The sequence below is a fragment of the Drosophila elegans genome, unplaced genomic scaffold, assembly GCF_018152505.1.
Source record: "Drosophila elegans isolate 14027-0461.03 unplaced genomic scaffold, ASM1815250v1 contig_476, whole genome shotgun sequence".
NCBI lineage: Eukaryota > Metazoa > Arthropoda > Insecta > Diptera > Drosophilidae > Drosophila > Drosophila elegans.
This window is the reverse complement of record NW_024545863.1, coordinates 1,532,706-1,549,692: the sequence shown is the minus strand read 5'-3', so window position 1 is coordinate 1,549,692 and position 16,987 is coordinate 1,532,706. Positions and strand designations below refer to the sequence as shown.

At 38.6% G+C, this 16,987-nt stretch overlaps 1 protein-coding gene across 1 annotated transcript; it reads right to left on the bottom strand.

Annotated features, from left to right (window-relative positions):
- Positions 1-14,200: 14,200 nt before the first annotated feature.
- On the bottom strand, positions 14,201-15,943 carry LOC108148454 (serine protease 7). The gene is made up of 3 exons (XM_017275488.2): positions 15,851-15,943; positions 14,923-15,421; positions 14,201-14,864 (listed from the first exon to the last, which is right to left on the bottom strand). The coding sequence occupies exons 1-3, from the start codon at positions 15,933-15,935 to the stop codon at positions 14,276-14,278; spliced, it is 1,173 nt and encodes a 390-aa protein (XP_017130977.2). The 5' UTR covers positions 15,936-15,943; the 3' UTR covers positions 14,201-14,275.
- Between the last annotated feature and the right edge of the window lie 1,044 nt (positions 15,944-16,987).

Sequence of the window (16,987 nt, the reverse complement as noted above, 5' to 3'; positions counted from 1 at the left end):
TTAAGAGCTTGTCAAACAAGCAGCCAGATTAAAGCAAAGTCGATTTCCCGGGCCCGAAGTTTTGCCACCATCCTTCGGTTTTCCTCTGCTAACATGCAACTAACCATGGCGAACACGTTTCGTTTGTGGGCGTATCGAAAAGGATGGGGGGAAATAAAGGACTCTACTCGACTCGACTCGACTCGATTCGAATCAAATCGATGGCTACCAATAGCCGTGAGCTCATTTCACCTCCGAAAAGGCAACAAACTGGCAGACGAGGGCAAACATCTAATTGCCTGGACAGAGCAAATAGAACAAGGCACTGGGGACTACTTAGGACTCGGGACAACGATAAAGAGGTGAAGGATTAATAGCAAATAAATTGATGTTGAAAAGGCGATTACCGAAGAAGGACGAAGGAAAAACATTCCATTTCGTTGCTGACCCATAAATCACAGGGAAAATTTACCTATGAAAGGAAGATGTCAGCGGGAAAAAAAAGATGCAGAAAATCTGGACAAAACAAATTCTCATTCAGACATTATCATATGAATTTCTTTTCTTCGCTCACATCCCCAAAAAAATAAACAACAAAAGCCAAATGTTGCATAAATTCGGCTGCCACTTGATGTGTGTATTACAACAAAAGGTGAGCCAGTCCGAAAATGAGGGATGAGATACCGAGGGTGGACCAATATTTTTGGGGTGACCAATGTCGGACAATGCAAATCTTGACCAAAGAGCAGAAAGCGAGGCGAAAGGCATTGCTTGCATAAATTTTCATAAATTTCAGGCTTTGATTTATTTCGTATATAGATTTTTTCTGAGGGAGGTCCTTGGTCATTGATCTTTTGGTCAGTTTTTTTTTTGAATAACCTTTAATCAAAGTTTCCCCAAAAAATTGCTCACTTTTCACATTCATTTCCGCAGTGAGAGTGCTTAGGCTAAGGCAAAAAGGAGAAATTGTTTGCATGTCCAACAGAAACAATCAAATCGCAATTTACTGGCTCATGGAAAACCGATTTATCGTTGGCGAAGTTAGTCGGTCATAAAACATCCATTAACTTCATGTCAATGTTGCATACGCACACCATACACCCAGCTCCGCACATATATTTCCCCTGGATTCCGATTCCGATTCCTGCCGGACAAGCGTTCATTTGTGGTATTTTTCACTGGGAGGGGCTTTTCACTTTCGGGCGTTGCAGGCCGCGTTTCCAGTGCTGTTGCCCGGTGCAAATTACTGGGACTCGGATTCGAATTCGGAATCGGAATCGGATGAAACTCAACTGTGGCCTCTGCAATATGTCAGCGTTTTGTTGTGGGAAAAGGTTAAAGGGTAGCAGGTGTCGTCTCGACATTATCTCAATGTCAATAAGAGTGTTTTTTTTAAAGAAGTTCCATTTAATTTTCTTTTACCTTACATAATGTATAACAATAATAATGGATTTTTATTATATATTATTAAGATTAATAAGAGTAGTGTACAGACTCACATTTTAATTTGTTCGCAATTATTTAACCATTTTAGCTAGCTTAAGATCATATATAGAGATATATTAATCTATATATCTTTTAGAGTTACTTTAATAATATAGTAAAAAGAAAAATCGTTTCGTTTCAAAAAAGTTCTTAGAATTGCAATGCTTTGAAGTTTCATTTTAAATTAGACTTAAACCAATATTTTGGGAACGTAAAGTTCACAATTTTTAAAGGGTATTTTACAGTAGTTTCTTGTACTTTAAGCCCAATTTTTCCCGCTCCATCAGGCTCTTGCCCAATGACACGTGATAAGAAATGTCGTTCGGTTAGACTGTTAGGGAGGTGTATTGTGTAATTGAGGGCCGAAGGGCCAAAAAACTGTTGCAAAAAACAATTGCACACGTAGGCAAAAGCAATTTGCCAATTGCCGCAAAGGAAATGTCGCCAAATGTGTCTTGCACTTTTTTTTGGTAAACGGAATTTCTGAGTTTTGCCCCCCTTTCGCTGGTTAAATCCCCAACCATTTCAGCCAAAGAGAGTTAATTGCTGGCGTCTGAAGTGAATACTTCTCGCTGTCATTTGCCATGCCAGGAATACCTACTGCCACCAAAAAGGGGACGGAAAACTGGAGGGGGAGTGGCACTTAATGTGAGCCGCCTTGGCAGAAACTTTTGAATTACCTCAGTTACCCAGGAGTGTTGAAATGGGTCCAAGGATGGGGAATCGGAATGGCAATTGCTACGGTTACAACATTCAAGCCTCGACGCCGTTTTCATTTATGCCGTTTCAAGTTGCTCAGCCAAGCAGCCAAGCATTGAAGTTTTCCGGGTGGGATGGGTAGGAAAATGTTTGTCTTTCATTTGGCTCATCCTCCGAATTTCCCTGGCTGGTGGTGTCTGCTTAACAAATTCTCTACGATTATTACCTGCTGTTAAAAATTTCATAATCTCGCAGATAATAATTTAATGCGTCGTTTTAGTGGCCAACATTAAAAAGTTTGCCAAGAAAATTTCCCGAGATAGGGAAAATTGAAAGGAAGTGGATGGGGCAGGGGGTGGCGATGAGGTAGCGGAAGAACCTTGTCTGGCATTTAATATTGTTGTAAGCAGGTAATTCCGTTTCCCCTTTGCGGTCACGGGATGATAAGCAGCTGGTCCTGGACTGGCTCCAATTTAAACTGCAATTCATAAGCCAGTCGATGCAGGGTTAACCTGTTGGGGGTCAGATAACTCTCTACACTACTCTTCCAAAAAGTACCTGTTAATTTTGATATAAAAACAAATATTTGAAAAATTAATAGGAATTAATTTCATTACAAAATATTGAGAATAAGAAAGCCCTTAACATTTTAGCTCTTGTAATACTTTAAATATGTATAATATAGTACCTTAAAATAAATAAATATTTTAGATTAGAAATTGTTAAGCTGAATGTTTAACATTCCAAAATGTCACATAAACCTCTCCCAATAAAATGTTGTTGGAATCAACTACTGGATCTACTGCCAAACATTTAATATTAACCGAAAGGTTGATAGTAAGTTTAAAATCTTTTCAAAACAGATCATATTATGTCTATAATTGTTATTATTATGTTATCCCTTTTATGAGAGTGAAAAAAAGGTCTTTAAAAATCTATTTAGCCTGATCCAACGAAGAGTAACTGAACTTGCCAAAGTTCCTCTATCCCTTCTGGTCCCAAATGTGCGAACATTAGCACGGCACATCGAAGTTTATCTATGACCAGGAGGACCACCACCTTCAATCCACCAATCCTTTCTGCAGGAAGGTACGTGTATGTGTCCTTGCGCCTGTCTGCCCAGCATGTGAACTTTTCAAAGTTATGCGCATTTCTGCTGACCATTGGCATTTTGCAGCTTTTGTTTTTGCCCGTGGACAGGAGCTACTGTGGATAGAAAGTTGGGGGAGTGTACCGTCGTCCCTGGACAAAGACAAAGGTCGAGGGCGGCAGATGTTGCCCAATCGTTTTGTCTGCCGGCGCATCCCGGCATCGGTTGTGGGATTAATGCCTCGCCTGCTCCTTTTTTCCCAGGTCCTGGTCCTGGCCAGTTTATTGAAAAGGTGACGTTGCCGCTGCTGCTGCTGCAGCAGGAGGCAAAGTTTTGCCAAAGTTTGCCTGAGTTTGGCTCCTTTTTTTCGCCTTGTGCCTCCGCCAACTGCTGCTGCTGTCGATAATATCGATGCGGAACATATGTGAACATGTCGTTTGACACATTTGTCAGTTGGCTTAAAGTTTCCGCAGGAGAAGGGCATTACGGTAGGAAAACGAATCGAGTTAAGCTGCAATTGGTTGGGCAGCCGCTGTGGGTGAATGTGCGGCATTTGAAGACGATTATTGGAGTGATTTTCAGGAAAGCAAACAGGTGTAAATGATAATGATATTTTGGGCATATACTTATGATTTTATGGCTGATATAAAAGTAATATGACGATGAATAATTAATTTGTTGATTATCTCTTCAGATGTTTACGAAAAAGGTTTTGAAAATTTTATTTAAATGAATACCATCATTTAACTTTTACGACTAAAAAATGTAGTTAAAAACTTGGTTGTTATTCAAAATGTTATATTAAAATGATAGCGTATACTTTTGGCTACATAAAGCTTAAAAGATTAAAACTTACACTTTTAATTTATATGTTTACTCTTAAAATGTTCAATCAAAGTGTTGGCTAGTACTTATTCTATTTACATATTGGAAGAAACTTAAAGACCCAACTATTATCGACCAAGTGCACACAGTCAGGACTAAATTTGCATCTAAGCAAGCACTTACACTGGCAAGTCAAGGCCAAATTTGCAGCTACTTCACAGCAAATTAGATGCTTTCAACAGCTTCTCACAAACACACACACGCACACACACACACACACAGAGGAAAAGATATAGAAGGGGACTGTGTCTGTGTTCACATCTGTTGACAAATGACTGGCAATGTTCAACGGTGTTTGGCAGCACTTGTGCGCCTCATTATGTGGCATTTTGGGCTAACCGCTTTAATTAGCCCAGCCCACGGACACAGATACTCACACACACACACACCCACGCACACACGAGAACAGAGTGCAGAATGCAGGATGCATTGTCCTGTTCGCCGGCTGACCAACAAAGCCACTTGAGAGCCACCAGGCAGTGGAAATCCTGTTGAGAGCTCGAAAACCGTGCACCTCTAATTGAGTCACAAATCAACCAAAATATATTATGCACCGCAAATTGTGCGGTAATTACACGCACACACATTCAGAGGATGGGTGCTTAAGAGCGGTGGTGGTGGCAAAGGGGGTGAAGCGGAGACAGTCGCTAATTTATGGCGCGCAGTGTAGCATACTTTCCAGCACCTGCACAAGACATCGACTCCACGGCGACAATGGCGGCGTTAATTTGCCTGCTAATGAGCCACAAAAACAAGCACAGCCAACTGGCTTAATTATGTTAATTTCCCCCTGCTGTCACCCACTTCATCGAAACACTGAGCAAAAAAATAGTACTCTATAGTCAGCAATTTGGAAACTGTGATTTTATAATTAAGAAACCCTTGTAAAATAACAAAACTTATATATATCATATATATTGTATATGTTTCTCTTAAACCTCATTTAATTTTAAACTTTTAGTTTGTTGTTAAATAAATTTAAAAATTACAAAACGTACAATATTTATATTTCGCCATATTTATTCAGTGGTTTTTATATTTATTAATTTAAATAAGTAATATGATCAATTAATGTTTAATAGTATAACTTTATTTTCTCCACATGCACTGTCAACGCTGCGTATGCGAGATCTGGCTGACATCAAATTTTAGAGTCTGCACTTTTCGGGATTTCCTCGCATTCAATAGTCAATTCGTATCAAACGCTATTTTTGCACTGGCGCCAGTCGCAGTCAGGAATTTTCTTTAAAGAACAAATTATTTTGCGAGGGTTGGAAAATGGGGAAGGAGTACTGTGTCAGTTTGTAGCTTCCTTTGCTTTCATATTTTGAATACAAATTGCTTTATTTGCGCTGCTGCGCCAATTTCAAAGTAGACCCCCTCCCCACTTATCTTTTTTTTTAACCACCAACCTCCCTCTGACTTGTCAGATTTGCGCTGCTGGAGTTATAAACAAGTGAGTTTGCCATTTCATACCTTTTTCCGCTCTCCACTACTTTTCAGACTGGTTTTGAATTTTATAACACGCCACAGGGAGGTTTTTTTTTTTAATATAGGTGTATTTTGAGTTTTGGGGACACAACAAGAGAAATTGCTCCCCAGCGAGCGTTTGTCATGGCAAAGTTATTTGCATGCCATTGTCCCTGGTTTACATTTTGTTGTCTTTTTTTCCACTCTCTTCCATAATAATTGAATAATATTTGATACTTGACAAATCGTCTGATTTTAATTTGACATGTTGGCTGACAGGCGAATGAGTGAATCAAGGTAATGGGACACAACATTGTTGGCCAATGAATCTTATTGCTGGCAGAGTTTTATGCGCGGATTAATGTCATCTGACTTTACGATTCCGCATCTCTAATGCAACCCCCCCGGTTTCTCCTCCTCTAAGACAACTTTGTTGTGTTCTAGCCATAAAAAGAGATGAAAATGGGGAAAAGCGACGGCAAACCGCAACCAAATTAGCCCTGGTTTATGGCTTCACATGCAGATCCGCTGCCGTGGAAGTTATGCATTGGAAATTCTCTTTTAATTAGCTGCTGACAAATGCTAGAACTACATTTCGCATGCGGAATATAGGTTAGCTTCAACTTTGTAGCTCTAAAACATGCGCTTGAACATAAATTTAGACATTTGTGGAAAAATGCAATTGTTCATATCTCTGAAGTAAGTCGGAATAGTTTGAAGATTTTTGTAGATTTTGTTAAACCATTGTTTCTTTAAGTTGTAAGAAAAAGTTTAAAAAAAAAATGCAGCTGATAATTATATCAATCTATTTTTTTTGTAATGTGCGTTGATTGCTGATTAAAACTACATTTATATTCTAAAAAACATACGTTTTTGGTTAAATTCTGTGAAGACTGCTTTCGGTATTTTGTTTTGTCCCCAATATTTCGGCTTATTTCCAATCAGGTTGCATTTCATCTACTTCCAAGGATCGGGAATAAGCAAACGTACTTGAACCCATACTGATAAACACTTTTATATATTTTTTGGGTGCGCAAAAAACGAAAACATTTTTATGAGCCGCCGTCTCCGCGGCTGTAGAGGTTGTATAATTTTATGACAAATTAATACAATGGCCCCGGCCAAAACGTATGCTATATATGTATGTACCAGAGGGTATCGGGGCCATTTATGCGGTTATTTATCATTCGTGGCTAATATCGAACGAAACATTATTATTATTATTATATTTTGCACATTGCGCCTCATAAATGTGTGGAAAATGTTTACGCCGAGCGAAAATGATTCATACAATTACCGAGCGAATGTTAATGTTGTTTTTGCCCCGCATAAATATCTAATATCGAATGGAAAACTGAAACCGAACGAGCCAAAGGTTAACAACATTAAATGGGCTAGCCCATAAATAAATAGATGATTTAGAGCCAATAACTCATGACGCAGTACACTATAAAAAGTGGAGCTGAATTTTAGTGGAACATAACATATGTATGAACATTAATAGACAGTCTAAAAGCGAAGCTCTTTTAATAATTCGTTGATGATTCAGTAAAACATCTCAAAAAGAGGGCAAAGAAAATGGCTTACGTTGTTTTGGCCCAATATCGTAAGGGGAAAATGCTGTTTTACTAACAGATTCTGTTTGGTCACTGTTATATTTCTCTTGACTTGTTCGCCGGACGATGCCAAAATGTTCTCTGGGCTTTTAGTCGCCAGGCGACAGTCGGAGCAACCACAGGTTTTTATATAGAGTGCACTATTTCTAGATGGAATGACACAAAGTATCTTCTCATTTGTTGCCACATCGATGGGAAAAGTTTTGCTATTAAATGCTGCCAATTGCTGTGATTCATATGCTGCCAGGAGAGCTGGCAACTTTTTATGACAAACGGAAGGCACTTGAGCAAAGTTTTTGCCCATAAAAAGTACAACTCGACCTGTCTCAGCTGCTGATTTTGGTTAATGGCAAAGCCTTTGAACTATTGATGAGCCATTTGATACAATTAGCCACCCTTGTGTAGAGACAAGTGCGTCCTTTGCGACTTTAATGCCCGACAGTCGCCTCCCCGATTCTTTAACATTATTTATGGACTTATTTCGCTGGGTAATACTTGAAAAATAGCCACATTTCGCGCACCTTTTCGCTCTTTTTCCGTAATGAGTTTTACTCCTTTTTTCCCTGCTCGGTTTCTCCATTCCCGGCACGTTGCTGCATCCATCTACTTGACAGCCGGTCGAATGATTGAACGCGTGTCCATCAAAAAGTGCGTCTAATTGCTTTTTCCCGCTCCAACAAAATACACGAAAAAAAGGAGAAAAAACGGGGTACATTTCTGGGCAAAGGTAATTTTTTTGGTCTGCCATTTAGCTAGCTGTCCTATTTTGTACATTTCTCGAAATTTGAACGGGGTTCTAATTTGATTTGTTTTGGGGGAGGCATATCCGTTGGGCAAACTTTAAAGGGTTAAGGATTTTTTACAAATTAAACAGGCAAAACATTTTAGCATTTTTCGGGAAACGTACCAGAAGTTAATAAATATAAATAATAAATTATCAAATGGAAGGCTTTTTGCACTTTAATGTTGGGTCAAGGAAAATACAAAAGCGAAACGAAACGTTTTCCATTTTTCGGTTCACTGGGTAAACTAGCTGAATTATTTTTCCATTTACTTTATAAGTCATCATTGATGTACACTTTTTAGGGTTTATAATTTCAAGGAGCTAATAAGAAATAATTTTACTGAAAATGTAATAAAATATGTTTAAAAAAATACAAAAAAGGGTTGTAAAAACCACTTCAACTACTTTTGAGCAAAAAAATATCTTCTTAAATTCTTTAAATTTGGAGAATACTTTAAAAGGTTATATGCTCGTAATAAAGCAGGAAAAATGGCCAACGATCTCAACAGCTGCGTTTCATAGGCTCCTTTTCCCTGAGGTCCTTCCTTCTGGCTCCTTTCCTTGGCCTCGTTTTAATGTTATGTAAGTAATTTACCTCAACTACAATCTCCGTTTCTGTGCGTGTGCGTGGACTTAATTTACTGCCTTTTGCCCTCACTTTTCTCTCTCGGTGCTAAACACATTTACGTGTTATTCAATTTTGCAAACTAAACGTAAAAATATCGTGTTTCACCCACTCCAGCCCCAAAAACAAACCAGAAAAACAACAACAGGAAATAGGCCTGGTGGAAATCTGTGGGGGACTTGGGTGGCAGAAAGGGAAAAACACTTTCACTGTGGCAGAGTGTGTGTGTGCGTGTGGAAAAGTAAATATCAGGTTAATGGATTTGACGCCGCAGTTTGAGTTTCACTTTCACTTTTGGCCTGCCTCCGTTTTTCCGCCGCTTCTGCTTCTGCTTCTTTTGCTGCAGCATTTTCCACTCAATAAATTTGCTCGACGGCTGCGGGAACATTTTCCTGCCGATAAGCAATTTTCCCAGCAGCTTGCTTCATTTGTTTCTGCTTAGCGCAGCCATAAGCTAGTGAAAAACACCTTGGATGTCATTGTCTTAAACGTTGAAAATTGCTTAATGTGCCAGGAGAAATTGTTCTAAACAAGCAGATGGAGGTGGGCATCAATATTAGATAATGTAGGGGAGGCTCGAAAGAAAGTGGAAAAAGTTTAAAGACACCAAATTTAAAACAATATGTATAACTTTAAAAAAAAAGAAAAAGAAATCAGTACTTATTTTAAAAATGTTAATACCAACAATAACCAATTAAATACTAGGATTAATACGCATTTAACATTACTTAATCACTTCTTTGAAAATGTATTTAATTTTAACATTTCATTATTTGTGTTAATATGTATTTCATCTTTCTTACCAAATAATCATTAAATCGCAATTGATTATACTTAAAATGGAATGGATTTTTGAACTTTATCAGAATCGAACACATGCGATGTTTTCAATTTCACAGAGCCATTTCTTCAATTTCTGGCATCGTAAACTGCGCTTATGTCTGGTCATCATATACCACCCTCCAGCCTCCCATTCAGGATTCCCATATGCAAAGTGAGAAAGGATAATGGAGATGGAAAAGGGCAAAGAAAGGAGTGAGGGCGGAACAAGGTACAAATCACACGCGATCTCCTTGCGATGCGAAAAGGGAGCTGGAGCAGAGGAGTCCGCCAAGTCGCTAAGTCGTTTTAATGGCCAATAAAAGCAAAATGTTGTCACTTTTTTCGAATTTGTATAAATTTTCATTGCCCCGGATAAGCCGTTCTGAGCGCACAGTTCTCGCTTTTCTCTCGCTTTCCTGATGCTGAAATACTACGTGCAATTTTTGCCCGCCCTGTGGAAAATCGCAGAAGGGTTGCCTGTTTGTTGTTGTTTACGATGTACAAACTCCGTTTTTTTTCTTTTTTTTTTTTTGCAACTTATCGCGTGCAGCAAGTGGGATTTCCCTTCGGAATCTTGGCCGGAAAATGGGTGCTGACTTTTATGTTTGCTTGGGCTTTGATTTAGTTTCGGCGGGCGAATCAATTTGTTTGCATGCGAATAAATAAATAAAATTCCAGGCGCTGGCACAAATCGCCATCGGAGGCCAATTTGATCGGTTTAAGCAGTTTTTACGACTCTCGCTCGTGGCTAGATTTGTTCGCATTATGTCGCCATGATTATAATTTATTATTATCAATTGGCAGTGTGCTCTATTAGCCGTTTTCGTATCGCCACCCTGCCACTTTTCAATTGCCCAAATCAACCGCTAAGCGGCGGTTCCACATAATCCGTTGCATACTTTGGGGCTCCGAGATGGGCTTAAAAAAATGGCACATTGAGAAATTATAGTTTGAATATTTTATTTTCACTTATCATTCTTTTAAATAATTCATTAATGAATGAAAAATGTCTATTATATACATAAAGCTTATAATTTAATATTTTTTTACCAACATGTTATCATTGCTTTTGAAATAAATTGCTAAATAGCTTTAGGTAGGTAATATTTATGAATTTTAAACAATTTATTGAATTGATTTTGTATCGAAGTATGTATGGTATATTTATCTCAGAATATACGCAATGCAATATCTTGACAAAAAATGTTGTTACCCAAGAACAGACGCCTCCTAATTTCATCATGTTCCTATCGTAAATATCCATGCCACATCAATTTACCTTTATTTTACGAAAGCCTTCCTGCTGTTTTTACAATCTAATCAAAAATTGCAAGCAGGCTTTAAAGGAAATTGTTGTTTATACCACAATCTTTGCATAAATTTAATAATATCTCTTTTACCTAAGGGCATACACAAAAGAAAGCAGGTTTATGGATGTCATAAATTGCCGTTTGCCGCGAACCTGCGACCTTTGCTTTTCCACATGAGTTTTTGCAATATAAGGAACGCAAGTTTATGGCTTTTTAATGGATCGAATGCGAAATGAGTTTGCCATGAGACTGAGGGCTGAGGGATTGATAATGACGCTGGTGCATTTGGCTAAAACGAAAGCGAAATTAAGGCAAATTAAATGAGCATTTCTCTGCGCTGGTTTTTGCGTCTCGCCGACGATTTGGCCGCGTTCCAAAATGATATGCAAAAGTGTTTTTAATTCGCGGCAAGTGTCGCTGGCTGACTGCAATTTATGGAACTCATGAAATGGTCTGGGGGAAGTCCCCCGCTCTAAAGTTCCCCTGCTTAGCCAAAATGCTTAACCGAATTCAGGTTGGCCACCCTGCCAGCTTTTTTAATTGATTGAACCGTCCATGTTCCCGAATCGAATGCTCTTCGTTATCAATTAATGCGCTGCATTTTATTGTTAAGCACATTAACGCAGTCACGCAAAGTTACCCCGTTTTCCCACCGATTTTCTGCGATAATTGCGCCTGGTCGGAGCGTGTAAATTTTAATCCAATTGTGTGCTGCCAAGCTTTCATACACACATACCGTATATATGTGTATTTATTTTTCCTAGCAGCTTTTCCGGTCGAATGCATTTGATTGTATTTTTCACTGCACCGCCCCCACCTCTGACCACGCCCCCTTGACTGCATGATGCTGTTCATTGCGTTGGCCAACTGCAATTTGTTTTTCGATTTTCGCCGCTCAAAGGTAAAACAAATGGGAGTGGTTTTTTGGTTAAATAACGAATATCGTATATCCTAGTTGCATGATAATACAAGTTTTATTCCCGTTATATTGAATTAATTATACTATCTTTAATTGTAATTGAAAATCACTTTGTTAACAGAGTTTTTAGTTTATGATATTACCTACCTATTGTCTAGAATTTAAGATTGCATAAGTTAAATAATAGAAACCCCATTCAAACGGTACCAAAACAACGTTACTTGGGAAAAACATTAAATAATCTTAAATTTATCTAAATCGTTTAATTTCTAATGATTTAATACTCCCATCGACTTTGAAATCTACCGTGTAAAAGGACAGCAAACATTTCTGGTCGATTTTCGGCATTGTAAACTACATAAGCACCAGGAATTGACCACGGCAAAAAGAGGGAATCGGGTGGTTCAAAATCAGGCCCTCCATATGCTTCAGTTTAATGTAATGAGGTAAACTGCTTCATTAAATTTACAATATCAGAAACCTAACTAAGTGGGTGGGTGAGTCACCGAAGGAACATAATACCATCACAGCAATATCCCTGTAAGAAGTCACGCACATGATATTTTACCCTGAGGAGAAGTACCTTCCATCCCCTCTCATTAATAATTCCGCTTAAATGCTCTCTAATAATTTCCGCATAATTCATGGCGGCATACGTGGAACGTTTTATGCGTCACTTGCGATAAGGTCGTCCTTTTGTCGTCGACACTGCAGATCCTGTCGCTGTTTGCTCCACACAAATACAAACACCATCCACACACACACACACCACTGACACCTCTGCCACCTCATGGATATACCTATATTCATAGTCGATTGATAACCTTAATAAAATGCTTCGCATTATGCCAATCGATTGCACACCATGAATGTGTTTATCCTTTGCTCAGCTTCGCTATACTCCGTTCTCCTTATTGTACTCCACCCCCTCCCCCTTTAGGTCCTGAGAATGTGGACGGTGGGAGAAGTTTGAGCGGGGGCGTGGCACACATCAAAACCGGCTGTTGCCAACAAAGGAAACAATGATGATGCGAAGTTGTAGGTGCACAGAACAAAAATTATTATAAAATAAGTGTCATATTGTAAAAATTGTTATAGTATTTGCAATGCTTAAAGCTTAATTTAATTATTGAAAACATTTAAACAAGTAATTATGAAGTTATTAATTTTTACCAACCTATGAGTCAATCATAAAGTTTGTTACAATAAATAGCAGAAAGTATAAATTTGTTCTTAGTTAGGGAAATATAAAATATAAGTGTTATTGAATTTGTATACAATTTTTCAGAGATTGGCACCACTTTAGTGATATTTAGTTTTCTGTGTAGAAACTCTTCGTGTGACTACCTTGTTGGCCTATCGAGCGGCTCCCCTATATCCTTTTCCCTTTCCCGATTTTTCCACGCTCATTTACTGCTTCTGGGGAAAGGGAAATAAAAGTAGAGGGGTCGGCACGGCAATTGTGCAAAAAGTGCCAATAAAGCACATTCTTTGTTCGGCTCGCAAAGTGCTCAACAAAGCGGGCAGGAGGATAACGTGTTACGCAAGCTTAGACCGCGTCTGTGTGGGTGTGTGTTGGCATAAGTGTGTGTGGCTGAGTGTGCAAGGATAATAATAATAACCTATGAATAGGTAACAACTGTGAGAGAGCTTCATAGAAAGGTGGTGCCTTTGATGCCCTGGATCAAATAAATAAATTTGTTGAATAGGAAAAATATTAATATAAGGAAACTTATATACTTTACCATATTTAATGTTATTGAACTTTTTAATAAAGTTGTTGATTTTACAGCCTATGGTTTTAGTTTAAAAAAAATAAGAAAATAAATAAATAAATTTATTTATTGTGACACTTAGTGCAGTATTCTTATTTATAGAATATAAATGTCTGGTATATAAAATAGTTTCTGCGTTGTAAAAACCAAATCCCCTCCTTCAATAGAGGGTATCATTGGAGGCTGTCCTTTATGGATTGGGTGGTTCATCGTGGCTCAGCCCCCGTCGTTGATTGCACTGTAGGTGGCTCCATCTCCAAGCTCCAAGCTCCAAGCCCCAACTCCAACTCCAGATCCCCTTTTCAGCTCCTGAACCTGTGCTTGATTGTTTAGCTGTTGTGTCTGTGTATCCATCAGATACCCGATTGTTTGCCCAGCCCCTGGACGTGGATTCGGATGTGGCTGTGGATGTGGTACCAGAGACGGAACTGAGGTGCAGCAGTCAGACGCAGACACACCTCATTGATTTTATTGTGCTTTTTTCGCATTGAGCCATTGAAAACGCTCATAAAAATGCCCACACAATGAAAACGATGATGCGGCTCATGGTCCTGGGATTACGATTAGGGCGGAAAGCTGGTAGAGGGGAAAATTTAACCTGTGGTTTAGCTCTTCAATGGACAATGGCCAGCACCACACCAAAAGTGTGCGGAAAGAAACATTGATATATAGCCGGAGAATTTGAAATCTGCCACGACCTTCAATCTCAGCGTAGATTAAGCCCAGTTTAACAAATATAACAACCTTTTATAATATTTTATTTTAATTCATAATCATTTACTATATAGTTTAGTCCCACGAGTAAATTTAACCCTTTTAAGGCCTCATTTTTCCCTTGATCCAGTCATCATATACAGTAACGTTCGTGTAAACCGATGGCCAACCTAATTGTCCGCAATAAGTTTTACCAAAGGAAACAATTCCCTGCAGGATCCAAGTACCTTGACGGTATGCCATCAGTGGTCCACCCGAATCCCCGTCGCAGCTGTCCCAACCTTGACCTCCGGCGCAAATTTGACTGGGTGCCAAGGCGATGTACTCAGATAAGAATCTCCTACGACACCTATCGTAAGCCCAATAGTCGACCTGGGCCTCAAGTTTAATGGGACTTGTGAAGCCATTCTCAGTGCGACCCCATCCTGCCACGGTCAGCTGCTGACCCGGTCGCAATGTCACACCGCCTACAGTGGAGGGCAGGCATATTGGCCGAATTGTGGGCGAATAGGCAACCTCATGAGCCAAGCGGATTATGGCAATATCGTGCAAAAAATTGTTGGATCCGGCATAATAGGATTCGTGAGAAAATTTCTCTTCAATGGGCACTGTTATAACGCCTGGTGCGCATATTCTTCCTTGGCAATCCTGGCCTGTACGAGTGTCATGCTCGCCCAACCTCACAGAGACTCTGAAACAATGCAATTGATAGCAATAAACAAAAATTTAGTTATAAAGCAATATCTTACAGTGTACCGGTGACTGGCTTCAAGCAGTGAGCTGCTGTTAAAACGTAGCGATTATTGATCAGTGATCCCGCGCACTTGGGTTTCAGATCCTCTCCGTCTGGGTAAAGGTACTCCAGCAAAACCATCCAGGGAAATTTACCTAAAACTGTTTGCCTGCCCCCGAAAATGTGGAGGTTCACGATATCACCTCCACAAGTATCTTGCTGTGGTAGCGAAACAGATACTCCTCCATCTTGCTGTGGTAGCGAAATAGATACTCCTCCATCTTGCTGTGGCTGCGAATTATATACTCCGCCATTTGGACGAGCAACAGGTCTTCTATTAAAGTCGATATCATCAGTACAGCAAACGTAGGGCCTATTGTCCGGGCTATAACAACGGGAGTCTTTAATGAATTGCCACTGCGAACGGGTCCCCATCCGCCCGGAATTCAGTGGCGTACACAGGGCTATATCCACACAAAATCCAGTACGCTGGTTGGGATTGCGGCATCCTGAATCTGTAAGAGAGATTAAAATATAATGTTAAAAAAGTTATGAAATGTCGGTGATGTGTTAGGCAGTTTGAGCCTTAAATATTTGTTTTTCTACCATGTCCTTAAAAATCCTGGACTCCTAACATTGAATTTAACAAAATATATAGTTCTTAAAACGTATCTTAGCCTTACCGTACACAATAAATATACAAATTTAGAACTCATTGAAATCAAATCAATTTGCAAAGAAGCGCTGTACTTCGACAATTTTACATTTTAGATTTACACTTAGAAATCATTTATTATTAAGTCGAAATATAAACTATTTTATTTAAATATTCAACGTTATATTTTAACAATTTAATAAACATTACGTATATCAAATTAAAAAAACATTTTTTTCTCGCTTTTTTTTTTGTTTGCAGTGTGGCTTAAAAATCGCTTGGCACTTACACTGTAAACGAGCTTCGCGGACAATCAAAACGCACAGAAACACTGCAACAAACACATTCATTTTTGCTCTAAGCACGACCACCATGGAATTCGATCTGTTCTGTACTGAAAGTTAAAGCTTATACACTGCTTAAATAGATAATGCCCTATATGCTGCATACTGCTGTCTTTCGTCTTCTTATGAAAACAAATATTTTATGTCTTATAAAACGAAAAGTATAATCTTAACGAGCTTTTTGGGAATATCAACACCCACAAGGTCAATGGTTTATGTTTTTTATGTTCAAAACTTGGAATCTCCATATAAAATATAAATCTTTAAAAATTTCCAGTTTAGTAAGAGCGTATTTAAAATGTTCGCCAAAAATAAACCAACGAAAATGTTGTGTTATTAAAAATAAATTTTGTTGATAAGCGGTAGTCATGTTTTGCTTGATGATGTATACCACAAAAAACACCTTATCAGGAGAGCTGTGAAATAATGATTTATTTAGTTTCTTTCCAAAAAACGAAATCATTGAATTGAACAACTGGGCAACTAGCCTAAATCTAATTTTCTGTAAGTCAAACTAATTCTGTATTTATAGCTTTATAAATATAGCTTTATAAACCGAACAACGGCAGTTGCACGAAAAGTCATGGTTTGTTATACAATTATTTATATTTTTATTTAAATATAAATATGATCGAACTCAGCTATATTACATAGTGAAAAAAAATTCCAAATTATGTTGTGTACCCCGATAAGACTGTTATAAATAGCTAATCTTTAAAACGACATTGGCCTTGAACCTATCAGCGCAGCACATTGTTTTCAGATTAGTGAAGATCGGAGGCTAGACAGGCGGAGACTGCAAGTATATATTATTAAGAATCGTAAATTTTTAGCTGAAGCCGAAAAAAGTGAGTAAGTTGTACAAAAATGTATTTGTCTTTCCGAAACATAATAATTTTTCGCATTGCATTTTATAGTCATATTTTCTTTGTTGTATCTATTCCAGCGGCAAAGAAACCTGATGTCTATTTTAGGTAGTCCCCGAAAACGGCAGCTGCTGAGGAAAGCAGAGAAACTTTTGGCTATCTGCCTGCTCCCATAGGATTTCACTGGGTGTTTTTGGAGATAGACTGTCAAAACCG